The 26,864-nt window shown below is 43.7% G+C and overlaps 1 protein-coding gene across 2 annotated transcripts; it reads left to right on the forward strand.

Annotated features, from left to right (window-relative positions):
• Window positions 1-1,999: 1,999 nt before the first annotated feature.
• Window positions 2,000-26,864, forward strand: LOC139368580 (protein bicaudal D homolog 2-like). 2 transcript variants are annotated; one of them, XM_071107612.1, is made up of 10 exons: window positions 2,000-2,222; window positions 3,333-3,666; window positions 7,783-7,995; window positions 8,247-8,399; window positions 11,315-11,767; window positions 14,133-15,053; window positions 15,471-15,647; window positions 20,476-20,627; window positions 23,585-23,912; window positions 25,043-26,864. In XM_071107612.1, the coding sequence occupies exons 2-10, from the start codon at window positions 3,418-3,420 to the stop codon at window positions 25,046-25,048; spliced, it is 2,652 nt and encodes an 883-aa protein (XP_070963713.1). In that variant the 5' UTR covers window positions 2,000-2,222; window positions 3,333-3,417; the 3' UTR covers window positions 25,049-26,864. The 2 variants fall into 2 exon arrangements, with proteins under 2 accessions (XP_070963713.1, XP_070963714.1); XM_071107613.1 differs by having other exon boundaries at window positions 2,036-2,222; window positions 3,340-3,666.

A 26,864-nucleotide genomic window follows, 5' to 3' on the forward strand; every position in this document is an offset into this window, starting at 1 on the left:
GGAGTAAAAAGTACATTATTTTCTTTAGGAATGTAGTAAAGTAAAAGTAAAAGTTGGCAAAAATATAAATAGTATAGTACAGATACCCCAAAAACTACTTAAGTAGTAATTTTAAGTATTTTTTACTTAAGTACTTTACACCACTGACGTTTAGTTAATGAAATTGGAAGTTATCAATTGTGATCATGGTCACAGTTCTATCGCAATTGCTGATCAGCTGTTGTTAGAATGCATTAGATTGATATTTTAAAAAATTGTTTTATTTAACCTTTATTTAACTAGGCAAGACAGTTAAGAACAAATTCTTATTTACAATGACGGCCTACACCGGCCAAACCCGGACGACGCTGGGCCAATTGTGCGCCACCCTATGGGACTCCCAATCACTGCCGGATGTGATGCAGCCTGGATTCGAACCAGGGACTGCAGTGAAGCTCAGTGTTACAAACAGTCAGATTAGGCTACAGGTTAAAACAAATAATTAACACATGCTGTTGTTGACAAGCATAGGCCTATTCAGTTCATATCCATATTATTAACATTTGATTGAGTTATTTAAATTACAACCCCATCCTCTGTAACATAGACCAGCAGGCTATTGTACCACGAAAGCACTTCTTACCATGAAAATCGCTTCGCTATTCTTGTTGAATGTTCATTTGAACTAAACAAGCTGCTAAATCGTTAAACGTACATATTACCTAGGCTATTGTGTGGTCTATCTGAAATTAGATGTAGGCCTATCAGGGGCTATAGGCTACCTGCATCTAGCTAACCAAACCATGCCAAAGTTTAATTACAATCATAAACCCAGATTTTAGTAAATAGGCTTAGCCTATGTCTATTGAAATGACAAGTCAATCTCCCAAATAGGCCATTTATAATGGTTTGTAGTCTTAACATCTGGCACGTAATAAACATTCGTTTTTTAAAGTTTAATAAAGGAGAATGATCTTTTCTCTTGTAACATATTCACATTTGGTTATTAGTCACATTAGCTCACAATTATTATTTTGATGGAAAAACGAATTCCTTAATTCGGTTGATACTGTTATGGAAAATTGTTTGTTGGCTAAATGTGGCAACTCCCCTTGCTGCGAAAAAACACCCAATTGTTGTGCTAGTTTTCAGGCCTTGTTGGCTGGTTATGAATAGTCATTGGTCTAGAATGTGTGCTAGACCTGGCAACCGTGGATGAAAACGACTGAATCTGGGTTTGCGTGATCCTGAAGATCAACACTTTGGAAAGTAATGAATGATCCCAACCGCTGCGTCCACGACTGAAGCTGAAATAGGAGTTATAACCTTCAATACGAGTTATAAACTTCAACAACAGCAGGTCTCCTTTCACAGACAAAACACATAATGACAGATACAATAGCTAATGTTAAATTGCCAGAGTTCAAATTGAAGTAGAGAAGTGATGTCACGTGTATTGTACAATCGCACATTTATGATAATAGTTTGTTAGATTATCAAACTAGCCTGAGTGCCAGTCTGTTTTGACTATGCCTGACAACTCCTTATCACTCATTGGCATGCCAAACATGTTTAGCTTGACAATAGCCTTTTTAATTCCAGTTTTGAGACCGTATGTCATTCATGTTCAAATCTTTAATCATGGTTTTAGAGCACTCTTTTCACGTTTTTTTTTTAACATTTTGCATTACAAAATGTGTAATTGAAAATGCAGCCTGCAAAAACGTGCGGATTGGATAACAAGGAACTAAACCGTAAGTACGTATATGCATGGAAGAAAACAACTTGATACCAAGAAACCCTAAATCTGAAAACGCCCCTAATTGCAGTCTGCAGTTATATCCTTCTCGTTATTTTTGACTTTTATTTGATATTTTGATAATATTTTTGCTCAAAGTAAAACAAAACAAAAAAAATCTAAAATCGGGTGTACGGTAGCTATCTAATTCCACCTTCCAAACGTTGTGATCCTCGACGTAGGGGGCAGTCTTTCACCGCTCTGTCCCTAATGTCTACTCCAGTTGCTTCCGTGCGCAATGACTTTCAACGTGCTCAAGCCAAAGAGGCGCACATTGGTCGGGAAACCTGGGTGGGTAGCTAACGATGAGCTAGCTAGTCCACGCAGAAATTCGAATTGAGGACTGGGAAGTGTCAAATTATCTGAACCCTGCCGGTTAGCTTGATTTCGATATACGACTGAAATAACGTTGACTTTTGGCAACACAAGTGCATCGATATTGGAGGTGAGTTATTTAGCAAGCTAGCGATGCACTTGACTTGTTTTAGCTCTTGCGGCTATCTATCGTTAAATAGCTAACGTCAATTTGCCTAACAAACTAGTTAGCCATCTGTGGTCAGACTAACTAACTAGCTATAGTAGGAGTCTATGTTTTGACAGTTCTGACAACTAACGTTAGCTACCTAAGTCAACTAGCTAGCTAGGGATAACCAAGACAATGTGAACGTTTTAGCTCGCTTGCTTGCTTGCTAAAGTAGTTAACCGTTAGCTAGTTGATAATCTTCGTGTTGGGTAGACTCAACTCTGCTAACTAGCTAACATAACCATAGTTCATCCATTTTGAACTAACTAGTTTATTAATCGTAGATAGATAACGACTCCTAACTAGCTTAGAACATGATTGGCAAGTTAGCCTATCTAACGTTGATTGAATGACATCTAGCCAGCCAATGAGTTAGCTAACGTTAGTGTCTGGGAATTGTAGGTAACGTTAATTCATTGGACAGACTTGAAATTAATTTGACAGCCAGTCTACGTTACAGCAGGAGACTGACTGTAAAAGTTATCTAACGTTAGATGCTGCATCAATATCCCAAGAGACATGCAGATCTCTAAGTGTATAAATTATGTGTAGGCCGTCATTGTAAATAAGAATTTGTTCTTAACTGACTTGCCTAATTAAAATAAAGGTTACATTTAAAATGAAATGTAAAACATGATAGCTAGCTTCTTGCTCAAGTGGGAGAATGTTAGGCTAAAAACTGAGCATGTAAACAAATGCTGTAACAATTTACAAATGTAGTTTCTTTTTTCTTTGCACTCACGGGCCTTTACCCTGACAACAAAGATCACAAGAAAGTGACAGAGGGACTGGTTAAACTCCTCTAACCACCTAATCTGACTCTTGATGATTGACTGGGCTGCCAAATGTATTCTCTTCATTTTAGCTAGATGTCAGCTGTCAGCAACTCATGGAGTCAAATTAAATCATAGTTTTACCTCGGGTTAGTTGCGCTTTCAACTGTAACATCATTGGTTACTATTTGTGGCAATGAACAGTATGATGATCCCTAAATGCCCCTGGGCGGTGTGTTTCCTTCCTCCACTCCCACAGTGAGCAGTAATGAGGCAGGAGGATTGAAGGAAGAAGCAGGTGTCCTTGTGGTGCATTGGGAGACAGCAGTCAGGAGGAGGACAGGATGCTGGAGGTAGAGGAGTCAGGCCCAACGGGGGCTGAGGGAGATCAGGAGATGGAGCTGTATGGCGGTGACCTGAGAGTGGAGGTGATGAGGCTGAATTTGGAGCTCCAGGAGGCCAACGAGGAGAAACTGCAGGCGGCCCGGTATGGCCTGGTGGTGCTAGAGGAGAGCGCCGAACTGAAGAAGAAGCACACCCAGCTGGAGGAGGAGCACGAGACTCTCAAACATGAGCTGCAGCAGCTAAAAGAGGTCAGCTGAATCTCAGTCATTTTTCTAAAAAGCAGAAACACTATAATCGGGCCATTAAAATAAATGTTCAATATAGCTAATATAAACCTTACTTGCACACGTACAGCTACTACTATGTGTGCATGGTGCTGACATTGTCTGTGGTTGTGTTGAGACGAGACCTCGTTCATACGTTTCTTATGGCTTTGTCTAACACTAAGTACTTCCATGTGAACAAGTGCCAGTCACACATGTCTATCTATTAACCAACCTGGGATTCGCCAAACAACGGGCTTGCTGTTAGTACACAAGCTTTTAGCAAAGTTGTTCTGATCTATGAAATCATCACAATCATAATGTTGCTAGGTAGCTGTTAATCCAGTGTTGCATAGCGGGTTATTCATTGCCTACTGAACATTTGATATGTCCCTTAAAGATACTCTTATCATGTTGTTGCATGTTACTAGCTTGGCTGAATGAAAGTTAACCAAGACTCAAAACGAGGCCTGGTGTTTATATGAATAATTCAGTTTGTGTGATCAGGAGGACAGGTCAGTTTCTGCTTCTGTAGTGTCATACGATGTTGATGTGTATAGATATGTTACAGTTTATCTCTACTAGAAATGTTCCATATGCACAAAAAGCTTATTTCTCTCAAATTTTGTGCACAAATTTGTTTACATCCCTGTTAGTGAGCATTTCTCATTTGCCAAGATAATCCATCCACCTGACAGGTGTGGCATATCAAGAAGCTTATTAAACAGCATGATCATTACACAGGTGCTGGGGACAATAAAATACCACTTTAAAATTTGCAGTTTTGTCACACAACACAATGCCACAGATGTCTCATGTTTTGAGGGAGTGTGCAATTGGCATTCTTACTGCAGGAATGTCCACCAGAGCTGTTTTCAGATAATTTGTTAAGTTCTCGACCATAAGCCGCTCCAACATTGTTTTAGAGAATTTGGAAGTACATCCAACCGGCCTCACAACTGCAGACCACCTGTATGGCGTCATGTGGGCGAGTGGTTTTCTGGTGTCAACTTTGTGAACAGAGTGCCCCGTGATGGCAGTGGGGTTAAGGTATGGGCAGGCATAAGCAATTTGAATGCTCAGAAATACCGTGTAGAGATGAGGCCCATTTCTTTTAAGGTATCTGTGACCAACAGATGCATGTCTGCATTCCCAGTCATGTGAAAACCATTCATTAGGGCCAAATGAATTTATTTAAATTTGACTGATTTCCTCATATGAACTGTAACTCAGTAAAATTGTTGAAATTGTTGTATTTTAAATGTTTTGTTCTGTATAATTCCAACACTCATCTAAGATGCTTTGTCTGATGCAGACAACATTATGGTATTAGGTGTTTTTGCCTGGTATGTTCACCCCTATCAGAGTCAAAGCACACATCATTATCACTGTATAAAGGTTATTAAGTGTCATTCATATAAAGAAATAATCTGAATATATTGTAATTGGACTTATTCACATTTGGGTAATATTGTTTTTGACCACTCATTCCAACTAGGCCCCAAGCCTAGCTTCTAACAGACTGTACAGTTGAAGTCGAAATTTACATACACTTAGGTTGGAGTCATTAAAACTAGTTTTTCAACCACTCCACAAATTTCTCCTTAACAAACTATAGTTTTGGCAAGTCGGTTAGGACCTATACTTTGTGCATGACACAAGTAATTATTCCAACAATTGTTTACAGACAGATTATTTCACTTATAATTCACTGTATCACAATTCCAGAAGTTTACATACACTAAGTTGACTGTCTTTAACAGCTTGGAAAATTCCAAAAATGGTGTCATGGCTTTAGAAGCTTCTGATAGGCTAATTTACATAATTTGAGCCAATTGGAGGTGTATCTGTGGATGTATTTCAAGGCCTACCTTCAAACTCAGCAGTGCCTCTTTGCTGGACATCATGGGAAAATCAAAAGAAATCAGCAAAGACCACATATTTTTTGTTGTTGTAGAACTCCACAAGTCTGGTTCATCCTTGGGAGCAATTTTCAAACGCCTGAAGGTGCCATGTTCATCTGTACAAACAATAGTACGCAAGTATAAACACCATGGGACCACGCAGCTGTCATACCGCTCAGGAAGGAGATGCGTTCTGTCTCCTAGAGATGAATGTACTTTTGTTCAAAAAGTGCAAATCAATCCCAGAACAAGAACAAAGGACCTTGTGAAGATGCTGGAGGAAACGGGTACAAAAGTATCTATATCCACAGTAAAACGAGTCCTATATCGACATAACCTGAAAGACCGCTCAGCAAGGAAGAAGCCACTGCTCCAAATCCGTCATAAAAAAGCCAGACTACGGTTTGCAATTGCGTATTGGGAACAAAGATCGTACTTTTTGGAGAAATGTGCTCTGGTCTGATGAAACATAACTGGAACTGTTTGGCCATAATGACCATCGTTATGTTTGGGGGAAAAGGGGGGAGGCTTGCAAGCGGAAGAACACCATCCAAACCGTGAAGCACGGGGGTGGCAGCATCATGTTGTGGGGGTGCTTTGCTGCAGGAGGGACTGGTGCACTTCACAAAATGGATGACATGAGGGAGGAAAATGATGTGGGTATATTAAAGCAACATCTCAAGACATCAGTCAGGAAGTTAAAGCTTGGTCGCAAATGGGTCTTCCAAATGGCCAATGACCCCAAGCATACTTCCAAAGCTGTGGCAAAATGGCTTAAGGACAACAAAGTCAAGGTATTGGAGTGGCCATCACAAAGTCCTTACCTCAATCCTATAGAAAATTTGTGGGCAGAACTGAAAAAGTGTGTGCGAGCAAGGAGGCCAACCTGACTGTTACACCAGCTCTGTCAGGAGGAATGGGCCAAAATTCACCCAACTTATTGTGGGAAGCTTGTGGAAGGCTACCCGTAACGTTTGACCCAGGTTAAACAATTTTAAAGGCAATACACTCAATTCGTATTTGGTAGCATGTAAACTTCTGACCCAGTGGGAATGTGATGAAAGAAATTAAATCTCTCTACTATTATTCTGACATTTCACATTCTTAAAATGAAGTGGTGATCCTAACTGACCTGAGACAGAGAATTCTTACTAGGATTAAATGTCAGGAATTGTGAAACTCAGTTTAAATTTATTTGGCTAAGGTGAATGTGAACTTCTGACTTCAACTGTACATATAATGCATAGCATGTTCTGGGTAAGTACCACATTTTATGTAACTGAATGAATTGTGCACATTTCTTTTTGCACATTACCTCCTGCAACAACATGACCGAGAACCCAACAACCTGGTGTTCAATTGTGTAATTTAGTAGACGTTCTTATCCAGAGTGACTTGCAGTTATCAGGATGAGTAGAGGTAACTGAAGTAAGCCTCAATTGTTTTAGGTTGGTCTTGTTGAGATTGCTGCTGTGCTCTGAGAGTCTGTCTCCACCTGCACTCCCAGTATCAACCAAATCTAATTCACTGACCACATTTTGTTTTTTTTAATCACACATTTTTCACTTCAATGTTACATGTGAAAGGAAAGCTGCTATGGGGCATACCTGTATTTCACATATTAATTAGTTCCAATTGCAGTATGACTTCAAATCAAGAGATTTTGGGTTCTATACCACCCCTATAATGTTGTGATGTTAAATGAGTATAGGCTGTTTGCTTAGAAGTTGTAACTATCAAATTACATTTGTGGGGTAAAGTGAACAAAGTTGTCATTTGAGAGAATGTATTCCTCTTTGACTTGTCTCAGATGAAACTGGTTTGTACCACATTCTCAACTGATGACACGTAGGCATAAGATATGCATGGGATGTACTTAATATTCAAGACTGCTCAGATTTCGACAGCTGGTCTGTGGAGTCCTATTTCCACTGCCACCGATATACAGCTTTGTTGTCTTGGGTCTAAGTAGATGTGCCACTTGGCACCGTGTTTTAATTTCCAGCTTGCCTTTCATGGTGCACCCCACTGATGACCCATGTGCCTTACATACCACCATATGGTGGTCACACGAACAACTGGACACCCAAATAAATGGCACCTTTTTTTTGTCTTCGTCTGTCTGTGGTCTCTGGCAGACTCTGGATGACGCCCAAGTAAATTCCGCTCTTTTTGCTTTGTCTGTGTGTGTAACTAGGCTCTGTCAGACTCTGTGACCTGCCACAAGCGTGCAACAGCAGATGGGGAGACCCGGGAGGAGTGCCTGTTGGAGGAGACTGCCAGCAAGGAGGCTGCCATGGCAACCAGCATGGCTGAGTTGCAGGCCGAGTTACGGCAGGCGCGCCTCGCTCTGGGCAACGCTCACGCTGAGATAGACCGACAGGCCGGCCTCTCCTCCCAGCTGAAGAAGGTATTAATAGCTATCATTCACTGACATACCTAATGCTTTACACACCACTATTCACTTATATGGAAGAATGTAACTATTTAGTAGCATTTGTACGTCTCTCCATCTAACAGAGAAATGTAAGTCTCAGTTAAATAGGCTCATTTTACACTCTACTTCCTGCTAGTCTCTTGTGTGTCAAGAGCAGTGTGCAGTGCTTCCATAACATTGTGTTATTAGTTCAACTGTATGCTGAAAGTGTGTGTTTTTCCCAGGAGTGTGAGTGTTCAGAGCTGGAGAAGGGCCACATGAGGAATGAGATGAAGGAGTATAAGGTGCGGGAGCTCCGTCAGCTCCAGGACAACAGTGAGCTGGAGGAGGAGAACACCTGTCTGCAGAAACAGGTGTCTGTACTCAAGGAGAACCAGGTCAGAGCTCATCACTTCTAACCACTCGCCTCACTGATAATAATACTCAGTTAACACAACAGGGCCTTGTTCAGTAGGGAGAATGTTTTTGAAACTGGGAGGAAAAAGCTGAACCAGTAAAAACACTGCTTTTAGTTTTCTATTGCATGAAGTTTTGCTACAGTGTGCCCTACTGAACACAACCCTGGTCTCCCATCAGCACCTCCAGTACAACAGCCAGTAGTTGGGCCAAAATACTCCTATTCTTCTCAAAAGGGTCATGGAATGTGGACCTCGAATGACTCAGTACCTTGTGTAACCGCTGAAAAATGTGCACCGTCATAACAAACGTTAGGAGTGTGTTCGTTTAATTATTATTATTTTTTTTACCCAATTTCGAGGTATCCAATTGTTAGCCGTTACTGTCTTGTCTCATCGCTACAAGTCCCGTACGAGCTCGGAGAGACGAAGGTCGAGAGCCATGCGTCCTCCGAAACACAACCCAACCAAGCCACACTGGTGCTTGGTTGGGTTGCACCAATGTGTCGGAGGAAACACCGTACGCCTAGCGACCTGGTCAGCGTGCACTACGCCCGGCCCGCCACAGTTGTCGCTAGTGCGTGATGAGACAAGGATATCCCTACCTGCCAAACCCTCCCTAACCAGGACGATGCTAGGACAATTATGTCCCCCCCCCCCCCCCCATGGACCTCCCGGTTGCGACAGAGCCTGAGCTCGAACCCAGAGTCTCTGGTGGCACAGCCTTAGACCACTGCGCCACCCGGGAGGCCCTGGAGTGTGTTAGTTTCTTAATGGGGGGTTTCAGATCATTCTGTGGTAGTGCTGAGCAATTAGTGTTTTAAAAAAAAAAGATTTAGGTCGGTTCGATTATTTTTAAAAATATATTGTTTTTTGTTTTGATTATTTGGGTTTAATGCTGTAACACAGAATAAAACAATGCATTCCCATGATGGTAGTGACTGCCCATTACTGCTTATCACTTATTAACCATTTATTCAAGTTACTTTAATAAAATATTTCAGTTGTGTATATTACATTTGTTGTATTTAATGACTTTATTATTTCATCTCATCTCTATAGAGCTGCTACCCATGCTGTCTGACAAAATCAGTACTTTGTAAATAAGGCCTACTTTTGACTGAATATTAACTAGCAATCACTTTGATCATGTATTTTCAGGTAGAGATACACTTGCTCTCTCTATCCCTCATGATCGCGCATTCTTGTCTCTCATAGCAGGGGTAAAAGAAACATAGACCGGACAAGTAGATGTGCAATGGATTATGGTCATTGTAGTTAGTTTAGTGCATAAAATGTGGTAATTATGTAGTTTCCAACAAGCCAATATTCTACATCTCCCTACTACATCACACAGTTCAGGCTGGATCTATAGAAACTGCAATGTGCGCCTTGAGCTCACAGGAAATAAACTAACAGAATAGAATTCTAATTTTAATAAATAAAGGTAAAATAACTGTTAATCGCTCAGCACTATATTGTGTTTGGTAGGCTTCTATTCTTCCTGTCCATTAAGTCTCCGTCTCCTACTGGGTTTAGACTTTGAGGGTGTGTGATGAGGATTCTTTCCAAGTGGTTCATGAATAAGGGCTTGCCTTGTGTGCTGGGTTTGGGTTTGGCTGACAGTGCCTTCCCCTGTCGGTCTGACACACACCCTCATTGTTGGGGAGTCATCTCAGATGGGATACAATGGCATCTCTGATGTTGGAAGTCTCGACAAACAATCGGGACAGATTTGATTCTCATCCTGATCAAGCATACTGTGACGTAAACTCATCTTACTCATCAATAAAAAGCTGAGGGAATGGCCTGGAGAAATGTAACCACTCTCAGATTAATATACAGAGCTATGGATGTAAGGACTGACCATCCATGATATCAACATTATTGTTTTATCCATGCTATGAGGCTATACAGTGGTTGTTTACATTTACAATGTTTACAAACATTGGAGGAAAACCAGCTTATATTTTGGGTTCTCATGGAGTGTGACAGTTGAACTAAGCTCATGAGGCATTTATAAGTTATATTCTTCAAGAATCAATGAATATATCATTTGTAAGTTCAAAAATAGTTTTAGCCACTACAGATTACCCTTTTTAAGTCTATCAAAAGTGTGCAAGTTCCTATGGAGTTTCTTTTTTTATCAGCATGAATTAAATTGAGCAATAAAAGCCCCTCTTTTATTCCATAGGCTGGGATCTGCACTGTGCAGCTGTTACAAGAGCACATTGTTCACTTGGCTGTCCACTGGTTTCAATACCAATGATTGATAGGCAGCTCAAACTAGTTTCATTCAAACATTATTGGGTTCAAATACACAGATTTGTGAACAGCCACCCACAACAACCACAATCCGTAAGGCGTAAATAGCTAAATGAGAGAGCAGCAGTGTGAATCACATTAATGTGCTATGTAGATAACAATAAGTAATATCTGTATCTCCGTAGACTCCACCACTGCTGTCATCCTTACCTCCAAGCGTTTATTTAAGTTGTATAATCTATGGATGCCGACAGCAGTCCCACCATTGGAAGACATAGCTTGGACTGTAGCCTACAAAAGCCTATTCCTGCTCTTTTCCCACAATCCATCAAACGTATTTAGTGTGTCATCGTGGTGGTCTCTGACTTGTGGTCAGACTCGCTCAGGTGGCACAAACTTAAACTTGCTCCTTTTTTCAATGCTGATTTGAATGTCATTGAGAAACTGTCAACAACAACAAATTTACTCTTAAGTAATCAAGATTTTCAAAAGTATCTCTAATCTGATTACAATATCTTTGCTGGTCGCGTAACAGTAATGTACATGTAATCCCCAATCCTGCCCGTAACACTCAGTCCTACACTCTGAGTCTCTGTAATCACATGGCCTCTCTCTCGTCTTGTCATCTGCAGGTGGAGTTCGAGGCGGTGAAGCTGGAGCTCACCCACAAGGAGGAGCAAGACGATGTTCTCCGGGCCCAGCTGGAGGAGGCGGCGCAGCTAAGGGAGATCGCCGAGCGTCAGCTGGACGAGGCCCTGGAGGCCCTCAAGGAGGAGCGGGAGCAGAAGAACACCCTGAGGAGGGAGCTCTCGGCCCTAGCCCTCAACCCCTTCGACTCGGTCACACACCTGGAGATGCAGCTGGATGACAGTGGGGACAGCGGAGGGGACCGGGAGCAAGAAAAGGATAGCGGCCCGGGGTCTGGTTGCGCTCCTCCTAACCCCAAGGCTAATGGGCACGTCCAGCGCTTCTCCACCCCCAGGAACAGTGATGTGTTCCTGAGGCCTGCCCCTGGCCTGGTGTCTGACCTGCTCAGCGAGTTGCACCTCTCTGACGGACAGAAACTCAAACAGCAACTCATGCAGGTATGCAATGGGATCAAAACCATGTACGTACTGGTACATACTCTATGGACACTAACTCATTTCAAGTAATCATCGTTCTTCTCTTTCAGTAAGTAATTGTTGGAATGAAAAAAGATTGTAACAGAGATGGTCTGTAGACTAGTAGTTACGTGTGTCAATGTCTAGATTTAGGTCTCTGATCAGCAGTACTTCTTGCCATGGCGATGTCCTATATATGAGTTGTAAAGGTTTCAGTCAGGTAAGCTTCCTGCTATAAACCACATCCTGCTACAGATATCATTGGATCACTTCGTGTAACTGTACTGTCAGTAACTGTTTGAAACGGCCTATCAAACACCACATTGCGCATTCAATTACCACTTTTCTACACTTATTTTAGCTCTACAGTATGCTCTGTCCCAACCAATAATTTATTGTCCTATTTCAGTTGTGTAAATCTATAATTTATAAAGCACTTAGCCGGGGGTAGGTATGCTGCCGCCCTGGCCCAGCAGATGTCAGGACTACTGAACGAGCATGTTGAGGCTGTGTGTCTCGAGTGCTGCTCCACATCATGAATAATGCAGTGAGATTGAAGGCACTGGATGGTGAAATGTGTGTGTACCGTCTCAGAGAGAACCTCTGCTTTTGTCTCAGCAAAGATGGATCAACCTGGAGAAATGTATTACTGACATTTGTCGTGTATTGAATGTGCCGTTAAGTTCAGCCACCCAAATGCTTGCTGGAGTAATCTGACGCATAATTGGCACTTTGAAATGCCCTGGAAAAAGGATAATAGAAAATTGCGTTTATATTTACAGTACCAGTCAAAGGTTTGGACACACCTACTAATTCAAGGGTTATTCTTAGTAAAAAAATATATATATATTTTCTACATTGTAGAATAATGGTGACGACCTCAAATTATGAAATAACACCTATGGAATCATGTAGTAACCAAAAAAGTGTTAAACAAATCAAAATATATTTTAGATTCTTCAAAGTAGTCACCCTTTGCCTTGATGACAGCTTTGTACACTCTTGGCATTCTCTCAACCAGTTTCATGAGGAATAATTTTCCAACAGTCTTGAAGGAGTACGCGCATATGCTGAGCACATGTTGGCTGCTTTTCCTTCACTCTGGGGTCCAACTCATCCCAAACCATTTCAATTGAATTGAGATCACGTGATTGTGGAGGCCAGGTCATCTGATGCAGCACCATCATTCTCCTTGGTCCAATAACCCTAACACAGATTGGAGGTGTGTTTTGGATAATTTTCCTGGTAAAAAAAAAAAAAATGATAGTCCCACTAAGTGCAAACCCAGATGGGATGGCGTATCGCTGCAGAATGCTTTGGTAGCCATGCTGGTTAAGTGTGCCTTGAATTCAAAATAAATCACTGACAGGGTTACCAGCAAAGCACCCCCACACCATCACACCTCCATGCTTTACGATGGGAACCACACATGCAGAGATCATCCGTTTACCTACTCTGCGTCTCACAAAGACACGGCAGTTGGAACCAAAAATCTAACATTTCCACCGCTCTAATGTCCATTGCTTGTGTTTCTTGGCCTAAGAAAATCTCTTCTTATTGGTGTCCTTTAGTCATGGTTTCTTTGCACCAATTCGACCATGAAGGCCTTATTCACACAGTCTCCTCTGAACAGATGATGTTGAGATGTGGCTGTTACTTGATCTCTGTGAAGCATTCATTTGGGCTGCAGTCTGAGGTTCAGTTAACTAATGAACTTATCCTCTGCAGCAGAGGTGACTCTGGGTCTTCCATTCCTGTGGTGGTCCTCATGAGAGCCAGTTTCATCATAGCGCCTGATGGTTTTTGAGATTGCACTTGAAGAAACTTTAAAAGTAATTGAATTTTTCCGGATTGACTGACATTCATGTCTTAAAGTAATGATGGACTGTTGTTTGTCTTTGTTTATTTGAGCTGTTTTTGCCATAGTATGCACTTGATATTTTACCAAATAGGGCGTACTGCCAATTTGCAGCTACTCATAGTGAGGATTTGTTCAGTTAGCCACTTCCGTGAACACAGACATTGGTTTATAGAACAGCACATAAATAGAACATAACTAAATTAAGAAATTATAAGAACAATTTAGAAAATGTCCATCAGTGGCTACTTTGAAGACTCTCAAATATAAAATATTTTCTGATTTGTTAAACACTTTTTTTAGTTACTACATGATTCCATATGTGTTAATTCATAGTTTTGAGTCTTTGCTATTATTCTACAATGTAGAAAATAGTAAATTGAATGAGTAGGTGTGTCCAAACCTTTGACTGGTACTGTATCTATAATGCCTCTTTCAAGCAAAGATGTTTTTGTCTTATTTTCTGTTTTTCCATGTCTCTTTCCCCAGGCTGAGAGGGATAAGACGGGTCTGGCTAACACGGTCCAGGACCTCCAGAGGCAGTTGGAGCTGTCCCAGCAGGCCTTCAATGAGCAGGAAGACAAGGTGGGCTCCCTGACCCAGCAGCTGGAGGCCGTGCAGCTGCAGAAACACATCCTGCCCCAGGGGAAGGCAGCGGGCGACCAGGGGGCCGGGAGCACCAGGACCCTGGAGAACAGGTTGGCTGACTACGACTATGAGCTGGACGTGAAGAGCACAGAGGTACTGGAGGCCCGGATGAAGGCGGCCGGCGAGGAGCTGCTGAAGCTGCGTGAGGAGCTGTCCCAGGCAGGGAAACGTTACTCGGCCCTGGAGCAGCGCTGCCGGCAGGAGAAGGAGCGGTGGAGGGGAGAGGCCCATGAGCTGGCTGAGAAGATCCGCCAGTGCATCAAGTCCAGCCGGCAGGACCAGGAGCGCATCAGCGAGCTGGAGAAGGAGATCGGCGTGACGAGGAAAGTGGCTACTGATTCTGAGGGTCATCTCAGCGTGGCACAGGAGGAGCTGCTGGCCTTCTCTGAGGAGCTGGCCAACCTCTACCACCACATCTGTGTGTGCAACAACCTCACGCCCAAACGCGTCACCCTGGACTACTACCGCGACGGGGCCAGGGGCCAGTCAGGGGGGAGTGGAGGGAAGTCCAACCACCTGCACCCCCATCCCCATCACGGACGTAACAAGCGACGCTCCAATGAGTTGTTTGCGAAGGCAGTGCACGGAGGGGATGGAGACAGCAGGCCTGGTACTCCCCAGGATTCTCGTGACAACTCCCCCACGCCACACTGCTCCTCCCCCGCCCCAGTCTGCCCCAGTTCTCCCACCATGGACTTCAGGGACCCCTCCAACGTCCGCAACCTGGTGGCTGTCATCCGCTGCCAGATCAAACACCTCCAGGTGCGAATGCGGCCGCCATATTGTCTTCCACTCAACATACATATTTAATGGCCACTTCAGTAAGGTCGTAGTATGCTGAATTCTGATCCCACAGTACAGAATGTGTTATTTGGCCTCCGAAAGCTTTTAAGCAGCTTGTCTGGCGCTTGGCATTGATCGGGAAAGCGGATATCTGTAGATTGTAGACCACTAAGACTACATATGTAATAATATTTCAATTGTGGTTATTTGTCTTCCTTTATGAGGATCATTTTGGCATCCTTGCTTTGTTTGGGTTGATAAACTTTGATAAAGGCTGGGACAATAACCAATTTTAACACGTTGTGCTGAGTGGTCCATCACTTTAGTGAAACTGAAAGTAATAGCTAATAACGATACTAGCACAATCACTCATGGTTTGTGAACTGCCTGCCCCAGGTGGCGGTGGATTTGTGTCGCCAGAGGGGCACGTTGCCCTATTCGGGAGGGATCAGCTGTGGAGGGGAGCTGGAAAGCGAGGCCCTCATGGAGGAGGTGCTGAAGCTCAAGTCTCTACTCAGCACCAAGAGAGAGCAGATCGCCACTCTGAGGACGGTCCTCAAAGCCAACAAACAGGTACAGACAGCACTGCAGACAAATCACTCAATGGGCACGCCAAGTTGAACACACACAGGACACACACAACCAGTCAGACTCCGAAAGGTCACCGTAAATCACTATTGATCTTGAAATCGGTCATCAATGAGTGGTGTCTCTTTTAGTGTTGAAAATAAGTTTAATTCCCTGGCGGATCTATTCTTCCATTCAGGGTTTGTCTGGCTGAATGACTCTCATTCACACTCTGACCTGTAATCCTCAGACAAAGTCTGTAGAGAACATTCTCACTTGATAACAACTGAACTTTTAATAGGACTTCCTCTGGTCTTTCTCCATTGTTTTGCTTGCTGTGAAGGTTTTCATCCTGTTCTATTTCCTTGGGTATCTGACCCATAGCAACAACAGTAAAGTTTTGCTCCAGCTTTCTGTCAATAAACCCCTTCTGACTGCTAGATCCACCAGTCTGCCTGCAGGGCACGTTCCTCTGTTCAATTCACTCTTTAATCTTTTTTTTGCGATCAATATTTATTTTTTCCATGAACAGCTGAAATGATATTCCCTAAGAAGAGGGGGAAGGGGTAGGCTAGACGTCATTGGATGGTCTGAGTGTAGAGATGGAGAGCTGTAGTTGGAGAATGATGATGTTTTCCTCAGAGATCTTCCAGTACACTGCTCCTTTCTCCCTTCTACTCTGTATGCATCCCGACATGGCTGACCTGATTCTGCTGTAAACCCCTCCTCGCTCTCACTCGTGGTCTCGAGGTCTCTCGCTGTCTCGGTCTCTCGCTGTCTCGGTCTCTCGCTGTCTCGGTCTCTCGCTGTCTCGCTCTCGGTCTCACACGCAAACACACACTGTAAGGATAATCTTTGCTCGATTAGGGTAGCCTCTCTGTCATGGGTTAGCCACTGAATTCAGATGTCTGGCTCTCTCCTTTTCTGCTGTGAGAAATGTAGACAGAACTATAATATTTATTAACTTAATATGATTACACTTCTGCTTAAGCTTTCTTTGTTCCCCACAGTGGCACACTGCTAGAAAAGTCATTTCATTCAGTATAGCTTTGACAGGGTAGTTCTTGCTTCTGTTGATATTATCATCGCTACAAATATGTCCCATCTGTGTTAATTTTGTCAATAAAAATAGTGACAAATATTCGTGAAACACGTATTTTTCAGAGGCAATTGACAAGACTATAACTGGCTAAATAGAACCAGAAAAAACTACAATTATTTTTCATTTCAGTTGACTAAAACGAGACTAGACCAAATTATCTGAGTACTAAGTGGACAGGACAATAGTTTTTGGAGAGATTGAGAACTTTCCAATGATGAGCACAATTAATATGAGCAGCACCGATGCGCAGCCCACGCCACAGCCGACATCAGCTGGTGAGCTACAGACAGACAGACAGACAGACAGACGGACAGACAGGCTCCGCCTCTGATTTTACACATCACAGACGACTCTCTTGCTTCCCCGTAGCTAACTAGTCTGCCTTCTAGTTAGCTACCCTTTACCTGGTTAAAAAACAATCCCAGCATTCTCACTGGGCAAAACCTGGTTGAACCAGTGTTTCCACCTCATTTCAACCAAACTATGCAATGTGATGACGTTGAATCAACGTGGAAAACTGATAGGATTTGCAAAAAGTAATCAACGTAAGGGAATTTAGTATTTCACCCAACATTTAACCTAAATCCAATGACGGGTGAAATTCTTGGTTGATATCTTGTTGAATTCCCGTTGACAACCAAATCGAAACTAGACGTTGAACTGACATTTGTGCCTAGTGGATTGAGTTTAATAGTTAAACAAGTATCGCTACAGTGCATTTGGAAAGTATTCATAACCCTTGACTTTTTCAAAAACTGTAGTTTAGATTCTTTTGCAAATATGTTAAAAATAAAGAATGGAAATATCACATTTACATAAGTATTCAGACCCTTTACTCTGTTGAAGCACCCATGGCAGTGTTTACAGCCTCGTCTTCTTGGGTATGACGCTACAAGCTTGGCACACCTGTATTTGGGGAGTGTCTCCCATTCTTCTCTGCAGATCCTCTCAAGCTCTGTCAGATTGGATGGGGAGCATCGCTGCACAGCTAGTTTCAGGTCTCCCGAGATGTTCGATCAGGTTCAAGTCCAGGCTCTGTCTGGGCCACTCAAGGACATTCAGAGACATGTCCCGAAGCCATTTCTGCATTGTCTTGGCTGTGTGCTTAGGGTCGTCGTCCTGTTGGAAGGTGAACCTTCGCCCCAGTCTGAGGTCCTGAGCGCTCTGGAGCAGGTTTTCAGCAAGGATCTCTATGTTCCTTCCTCCGTTCATCTTTCCCTCGATCCTGACTATTCTCCCAGTCCCTGCTGCTGAAAAACATCCCCACAGCATGATGCTGCAGAGAGTCAGACCCAGAGAATCTTGTTTCTCATGGTCTGAGAGTCCTTTAAGTGCCTTTTGGCAAACTCCAAGTGGGCTGTCATGTACATTTTACTGAGGAGTGGCTTCCGTCTGGCCAGCTCTAGGAAGAGTCTTGGTGGTTCCAAACTTCTTCCATTTTAAGAATGATGGAGGCCACTGTGTTCTTGGGGACCTTCAATGCTGCAGAAATGTTTTGGTACCCTTCCCCAGATCTGCCTCGACACAATCCTGTCTCCAGAGCTCTACGGACAATTCCTTTGACCTCATGGTTTGATTTTTGCTCTGACATTCTCTGTCAATTGTGGGACCTTACATATACAGGTGTGTGCCTTTCCAAATCATGTCCAATCAATTGAATTTACCACAGGTGGATTCCAATCAAGTTGTAGAAACATCTCAAGGATGATCAATGAAAACATGATGCACTGGAGCTAAATTTCGAGTTTCATAGCAAAGGGTCTGAATCCTTGTGTAAATAAGGTATTTCTGTTTTAATTGAATTACATTTGCAAAAAATTCTAAACCTGTTTTTGCTTTGTCATAAGGGGTTATTGTGTGTCGATTGAGGGGAAAAAATGATTTAATCCATTTTAGAGTAAGACACAATGTGAAAAGACTGCCTGCTTTTCTATGCTCAAGGGAGAGAAAAACAGTCTTTTAATTTGTAGTCTCGTTCAACCCTCCCACTTTCCCCACTGCATTTCATAGCCAGGTTCTGTAGCTAAGCCTCCTGAGGAAAACAGATTGTTTCTAACCCTTACCGTTCAAAAGATAGAACCCGTAATACCGGCGCTACATTTTTTTCTTTCTATTGTGCATTTTTTTTTTAATCTAATTTTGTTTAGTAATAAAAAATACAAAAAATTAACCCGGTTTGATTCTCCCCAATTTTGTTGATATCCAATTGTCTTGTCTCATCTCTGCAACTCCCATACAAACTTGTGAGAGGCAAAGGTCGAGAGCCGTGTGTCCCCGAAACACAACACAACCCAACCAAGCCGCACTGCTTCTTGACACAATGCCCACCTAACCCGGAAGCCAGCCGCACCAATGCAGGAAACACCGTGCACTTGGCAACCTTGTCAGCGTGCACTGCGCCCTGCCCGCCACAGGAGTCGCTAATGCGCGATGGGACAAGGACATCCCAGCCGGCCAAACCCTCCCCTAACCCTGACGACGCTGGGCCAAATGTGTGCCGCTCCATGGGTCTCCCGGTCGCGGCCGGCTGCGACTGAGACTGGACTCGAACCAGAATCTCCAGTGGCACAGCTAGCCCTGCGATGCAGTGCCTTAGACCACTGCGCCACTGTGGAGGCCTGCATTTTACATTCATAAAGCATATTGTGGGCCGTTCCTAAAACAAGGCTACCTGCGGACCGGACCATTTCAACCATATGTTTAGGCTACACCTTGTTCAGTCATGTTACGTCATTAGCTAGCTATAGATAACAACCTGGGGCGCGTTCAGCGGGACGCAACGTTTTGGAACATTCAGATAGAAATAGCCTATGTAGAACAAACATGCCTCTCTGACATGTTGAATAAGGAATAACATTTGTTCGATTCATTGAATTTCTGTCTGCAGTGTTGGAAAACGTTATGCAACTGAACGTGACCCTGGTGACATTACTAGTAGCCTATATGCAAACATTTGGTGGCACAGAAAGAAAGGGAAAAGGATAGCAAACAATTTGACTCAATTCCTCTTGATTCTACACTAATCTGACTGGGTATATAACTTTTATTTGGAGTTAATGTGGACTTAGTGCCTCAGACTCGAGCACTTGGACCAGGACTTCAGCCATAGGGGACTCAAGCACGGGGACTTTGGACTCGATTCGGAATGGAAGTTTAGTGACGGAGGTGCAACCCATAATACTTTGCGGCACCATCTGGTGACTGCGACGCTGTCGCTCTCTTACGTGCGTTTGGTTTGTATGTAATGTGCAATATCTTTGTAGGCTGAATTAGGAATTTACATAGGCAGATGATTTTTACACATGTTTGTCATATTTCTGCTGTTGGGAAGAGAATAGGGTGGTATGCAGAACAATATGTTGGTAGGACAAGGTTATGTACGTTTGTGCACATGGCAGTCAGTGATTTCTGTTTACTAGAGGTTAATGAGGCAATGCAAATGTGACTAAAATGAAAGGGAATATAGTTGACTAAAATGGCCCACTGTTTTTGTAAGTTTGACTGCAAATGGACTAAATCAGTATTCAACTGACAGACTTATCTAGTTAAAATGACTACGACTCAACTACATCTAAATAGAATGCCAAAATGACCAGTGCCCCATCCATACAATCATGGTAGTTTTCTTTGTTCAGTTGCACTGACAGATGAGAGGTCAACTTTGAAGTGTGTTTTGTTCTTGACATTACAGCTGGGGAACAAAACAAACAGGCCATAATGTTTCTATTCCAGACGGCAGAGTTGGCTCTGAGCAACCTGAAGACCAAGTACGAGACGGAGAAGAGCATGGTGTCTGAGACCATGGTGAAGCTGAGGAACGAGCTTAAGGCCCTGAAGGAGGACGCTGCCACCTTCTCTTCACTGAGGGTCATGTTCACCAGCAGGTACAGTCATTTTTATATACTCTCCTTTCATACTGAACAAAAATATAAACGCTACATGTGAAGTGTTGGTCCCATGTTTCATCAGCTGAAATAAAAGATCCCAGAAATGTTCCATACACACAAGAAGCTTATTTCTCTCTTTTTGTGCACAGATTTGTTTACATCCCTGTTAGAGAGCATTTCTCCTTTGCCAAGATAATCCATCTACCTAACAGGTGTGGCATATCAAGAGGCTGATTAAACAGCATGATCATTACACAGGTGCACCTTGTGCTGGGGGATAATAGAAGGCCACTCTAAAATGTGCAGTTTTGTGTCACATCACAACACTACGGATGTCGCATGTTTTGAGGGGGCGTGCAATTGGCATGCTGACTGCAGGAATGTCCACCAAAGCTGTTGCCAGAAAATGTCATGTTAATTTCTCTACCATAAGCCGCCTCCACTGTCAACATGTAACCACGCCAGCCCAAGAACTCCACATCCACCTTCACCTGTGGGATTGTCTTGAGACCAGCTACCTGGACAGCTAATGAAACTGAGTATTTCGGTCTGTAATAATGCCCATTTTGGGGGGGGAAAACTCATTCTGATTGCCTGGGCCTGGGTCCCAAGTGGGTGGGCCTGAAATCCATAGATTAGGGCCTGATGAATTTTATTTTAATTGACTGATTTCCTTATTGTAACTCATAACTCAGTAAAATCATTGAAGTTGTTGCGTTCATATTTTTGTTGAGTATATATTCACAATCACAGAGAATAACATCAATCTAGAGACCTGAGTTGGAGAGGGCACTGTTTTAATTTCTTCATTTGACTATTCTGAAACAGAATTCAGCCTTGCAAGTGGATACGCTCCATTTCAAATCTCTGAGGAAAACACAGGAAAAAGTATTTACACTTTCTGCATCAATTAGTGTTACGCTACAATCAAAAATCTACATATTGCGTGACATTTGTCCAAAGTCCTGTGGTCGGCCTTGTTTTTCATTACCGTTCTAGGCCTCGTTTCCACTCGGCCTGCACATCCACAGACTATCCTACCGCTGCTGCTGTGAGCAGATGTAGACCTAGCAGTGGACAGGCTCCCTCCAGTGGAACTAATTGTTCTCCAGTTTAAATCAGCTAAAGTTAATCGTCATGCCTAGTGTCTGTGCTCCTGTGGCTCTTGTTTAGATGAGACAGTCCGACGTGTCATGACATGGTAGACTAAAGTTTGACTACGTCCCAAATGGAGCCCTATCCCTTTATGCTGCACTGTTTATGCTGCACTGAGCCCTATGGGCGTTGGTTTAAAGGAGCGCACTAAATAGGGAATAGGCTGTCATTTTGGGACGCGTACTAGACATTGTCACTACAGTGTCGTCTAATCAGATTAGAGGCCTTTTACCACTCTGCAGTCCGCAACAATCCATCTTCTCACGTGCAGATTAGCACGCACATGCACTGCCCTGTTTGGAGCCTCGGCCTGGACCGACCTGTGTCGGGACAGGGACAGCCACTCCACGCAACGTTCCCTTCTCCCTCCCCACCCCTCTGTGTAGGGATCCTTCTCCCTCCCCACCCCTCTGTGTAGGGATCCTTCTCCCTCCCCACCCTTCTGTGTAGGGATCCTTCTCCCTCCCCATGTAGGCTATGCCCCTGACTCACTTGCGGTGCTCTGTGTGTTGGTAGGCAGATACACTATTTGAGTGTTGGCATGTATATCCTTAATTAGTGTGTGGAAGGACAAAGGGATTTGTTTTTTGTGTCTTGATGTTGACTACACTGTTCTGGACTACGGTGTCTGTATTTCTAAGGTTTGGCCTAAGTAGGGGTGGGTGTTTAGCTGGGGTACAAGTAGATTTCATTTTTTCCCAGTACGGGACCTCCTGTGTGTGTGTGTGTGTGTGTGTGTGCACTTGACATTTTTATGTGCTTAATCATAGAATTACATAATACTCTGAGTGCACAAAACATACAATATTGAGTTGCACCCCCTTTTGCCCTCAGAACAGCCTCAATTCATTGGGACATGGACACTACAATAAGCTCGATCTCTTCTCTAGGGGCAGTAAATGAGCTGACGTTTGATTAGACCTAGCATTTGAAAGACCCCGTCTGATTCTGACTGACTGCATTGAGCACGGACCCTCTTGAAATGACTTGGTGAACTTTGTGTAATGGTGCCACCAAGTGGACATTTGGAGCAAATTTGTATTTTCTTGGCTTTCTCTCTTTCTCTTGGGTTTGTCTCATGTGAGCTTACTGTCGGTCTTCTCATTGACCAAACATTACCATCGCCTTCCTAATATTGAGTTGCACCCCCTTTTCCCTCAGAACAGTCTCAATTCGTTGGAGCATTGACTATGAGGTATCAAAAGCGTTCCACAGGGATGCTGGCCCATGTTGACGACAACGCGTCCCACAGTTGTCAAGTTGGCTGGATTTCCTTTGAGTGGGAGACCGTTCTTCATTCACACGGGGAAACTATTGAGCATGAAAAACCCAGTAGCGTTTCAGTTCTTGACACACTCAAACCGGTGCGCCTGGCACCTACTACCATACCCTGTTCAAAGGCACTTAAATCATTTGTCTTGCCCATTCACCCTCTAAATGGCACACGAAAAACCCATGTCTCAATTGGCTCAAGGGCTTAAAAATCATTCTTTAACCTGTCACCTCCCCTTCATCTACACTGATTTGAAGTGGGTTTAACACGTGACATCTGTAAGGGGTCACAGCTTTCAACTGGATTCACCTGGCCAGTCGGTCATGGAAGAGCAGGTGTTCTTAATGTTTTGTGTACTCTGTGTCTGTCATCTTCCTCTCTCTGTGTTTTCGTCATAGCTGTTGAGATACACAAAACATATCTGAATTATATTTTGTATAATTGCACAGTTCCTATAACATACTTAACTGTCTAACGTGTCTACTAAATGTGTGATTGTGTTGCTCTAACATGCATGTGTCTCCAGGTGTGACCAGTATGTCACCCAGCTGGACGAGATGCAGAGGCAGCTAGCGGTGGCAGAGGATGAGAAGAAGACCCTGAACTCCCTGCTCCGCATGGCCATCCAGCAGAAGCTGGCCCTGACCCAGCGCCTGGAGGACCTGGAGGCCCCTCTGTCCCCCCACGGCCTCGGCAGCAGCCCCCGCCGCACCAGGGCTAAGGAGCTAGGCACCAAGACGGGCCGGAGCCCCCGCCGCAACAGCCCCCGCTCCAGCCCGGTCCTCACCAACAACGTGCCCAGCACCGCCACCCATCACCTTCGAGCCCTCACCCGCAGCATCAACACCAGCCCTGTAAGAACACGGTCTTCCTCCACCACTACCTCCTTCCATCCTGACCCTCTTCCTCCCCTACATACCTCTTCCTCTTGTATCGCTCCCCGACCACGCAGAGCAGCCAAGCTCCCCAGGGATGCCACGTTCATTAGAAGTCGTAGTGTCACTGATGTGTTCCGAGCAGGGCTGAGTCTTTGGGAGGAACAGGATGACACCCAGTCTGACTCCCGTAGAGGGTCGTCCAGCTCCCTGGATAGTGCCGTCTTTGGCCGTGCTTTTGTAAGTGGTGCCAGAGGGGCTTTAGGCCCTAATCGTGAAGGCACCTTTTTCTCCAATCGTACTTTGTGCTCCTCGTCCTCTGCCTCCAGAGTAAAGTCTTTCAATTCCAGATCGATAGAGAATCTGGCCTCTTCCAGGTCTTGCTGTGTCCCTTCTGTCAACATATTGGGCCAACAGGGCACTGTTAAGCCAGTGTTAAAGCCAACCTTGGAGGTTTCTGTTCGTAGGAAACAACACAACGTTGTTTACAAATCAAGTTCTTCAGAGACGACATCCACAAGCGCTTCCCGTTCAAATTCTGCTCCAACCTCAAGGTGCCTTACAGCAGCTCTCCTCTCTCCCCCTAGTCAGACCAGTAGAGCTGGTAGAAAGACCAGACAGGCCCCAGGTCATAGAAACACTGAAGAATCACAGAGTAGTTTGAGTAGGCCCGGTTCTAGAGGCACCAGTGATCCACAACCAGCCAGGTGTCGTAGGTCACAGCCCAGTGAATCACGCTCATGCAACCAATGACACTTTGACGTTTCGTCAACATGAGTTTTCTCTAGTCTCAAATAGTCGTAACCATTAACCAACTACCTTTTCACACCTTCAGCAGTGCTGAAGAATTATGCCCAGATTAGAGAAAGTAAACTAGCATAATGCAATACACCCAGCCTCAGCATAGGTTTTGTACTAATAGCACCACATAGTCCCAGAAACTATTGTCAATTGCCAACCTCTTCATACCTGTTGTCTTAATCATTTGTTGTGTTTTGGTGTGCTGTTTGGATCGGTGACCGTATCCTTTTTCAGTTTGTTCTGGTCCTTTGGTTTATTACTAAATGTCCTTTTTGTTTTTATGCATCTGCCTCCCCCTGTCTCTGCAGCGGTGAAACCAGTCAGCCATCATGATCACCCCAATCCCCTGTATTCTCCATGTCGACCTCCTGATGTCATCATTCCTCCCAAGACATCCTCTTCATCCCAGACCCAGTGGACTGGCTGCTCCGAACACATCTCCCCACCTTCTGTATCGACCAAAGATGCCTACCTGCATGCAACCAGTAAAGGACTGTAAAAGAAGCAAAAAAGCTCATTTTATTTTCATGAAGTAAAGGACTGTTTTCCTGACCGGCACAGTATTATCTACCCTTTATTTTTCCTGCTGTCGATGTGTATTTATGCAAGGTTCTATATTCCACTTTGACGCTGCTGCATGTCTTTTTAACACTAGTGAAGACTTTTAGCCTGGCAACGGGCTTCTCCCAGTGGTGTCAGACCGCATCCCCCTTAGACAACTGCTCCTGACCACTATCCCTACATTAGTGCACTACTTTTGACCAGGGCTCATAGAGATTTGGTCGAAAGTAGGGCAGTAGGTAGGGAATGGTGTGCCATTTCGGACGTGCCCCATATCAACACAGGGTTCATGGGCATTCCCCCCCCCCCCCTGTAGAAATGGCTGCCTTACTAACCATATTGAAATACTAAAAGCACAGGGAAGAGTCTTGTCTCGCTCTTGTCTTGATGTTTATTTATTCCTCTAGCTCTTTGCATTTCCTACTGGCGATAACTGTTAAATCCTTGTCTTTCTTTGACGTACCTCACTGTTCGGCTTCGGCCTACCAGCCACGCCCTTCAGTCAGGAGATCAATATCGCTGATTTGAAATTACAAAGCCATAGTCTCAGGACTCAAGGTTAATATCACAGTTGAATTAACTAGCTCAGAAAAAGATTTGGGCGATATGTGATTGGCATGCTTCATTCCAAACTGTGCACATGGTTCCGCATAGCCTGTGTGATATCACTGCTGTTCTGAGACTGAAGACCCTGCAGACATCTGTTCTTCAGGACCTCGTGAGGGCTGGGCCTCTGAGCCTGATGGTTCCATAGAAATGTCATTATTACTACAGGCATCTATTCATTCTAATTGTATTGGAAGGTTCTTCTCTCTCCTGGCAGCAGAGCTGCCGTTGTCTTGGGTCTTCTTCTACAGGGGCCCTGCAGGAACCACACTGCCAGCCTTAGTACAGAGCCAATGGGATGACAGGATCTGAGCAGCAGACCCACATATGATCATATCTAGTAGCCTAACCTAAATGTTTTTTGGAGATGGCCTCTCTTTCTTATTTAAATATTCTAAAAAATGGCTGAGGTCAACTCTGTACAATTGGTTTCTGTCCTGTGTTTAGTGAAGGTCAATACATGATGCTAATTGGTGGTTCTAATTTTTGACATAGTGCCTTGTTTTTTTTCCTCCGCTGCCTCCAGTCAGTAGATTTTAGACAAAGCCTTTTTAAAGATGAACAGTATTACTCAACACTGTTGAACTGATGATGTGTAGTGTATTTTATCTGTATGATTATGGAGCTTTTCTTTGTTTGCTTTTGAGGAAACTAATAGGCTCTTTTTTTTGGTGCATCGTTGAGTAGTATGAGTTTGTACATTTTTCTGCTCTTTGAGCCCTCATTTTCTCACTCTTTCACCAATGTGTTTGTACATGTCTTGTAAATGTAGCTGATCATCATACAACATCAGTATGTATTATGTGGACAATGTGTCTCATCTGTAAATTGATTTTGTGTCGATAGAACCCAAATGGGTGTTCATCAATTTCTGTGTATGTAAAGTAAGTTAATTTTATTGACCTCTGTGCACCACTTATTGTGTGCTGGAGAATAAAGGAAGGCCACTGTCTGTCTCTGTAA

The sequence above is a fragment of the Oncorhynchus clarkii genome, chromosome 16 (genome assembly GCF_045791955.1).
Source record: "Oncorhynchus clarkii lewisi isolate Uvic-CL-2024 chromosome 16, UVic_Ocla_1.0, whole genome shotgun sequence".
Classification (NCBI taxonomy): Eukaryota; Metazoa; Chordata; class Actinopteri; order Salmoniformes; family Salmonidae; genus Oncorhynchus; species Oncorhynchus clarkii.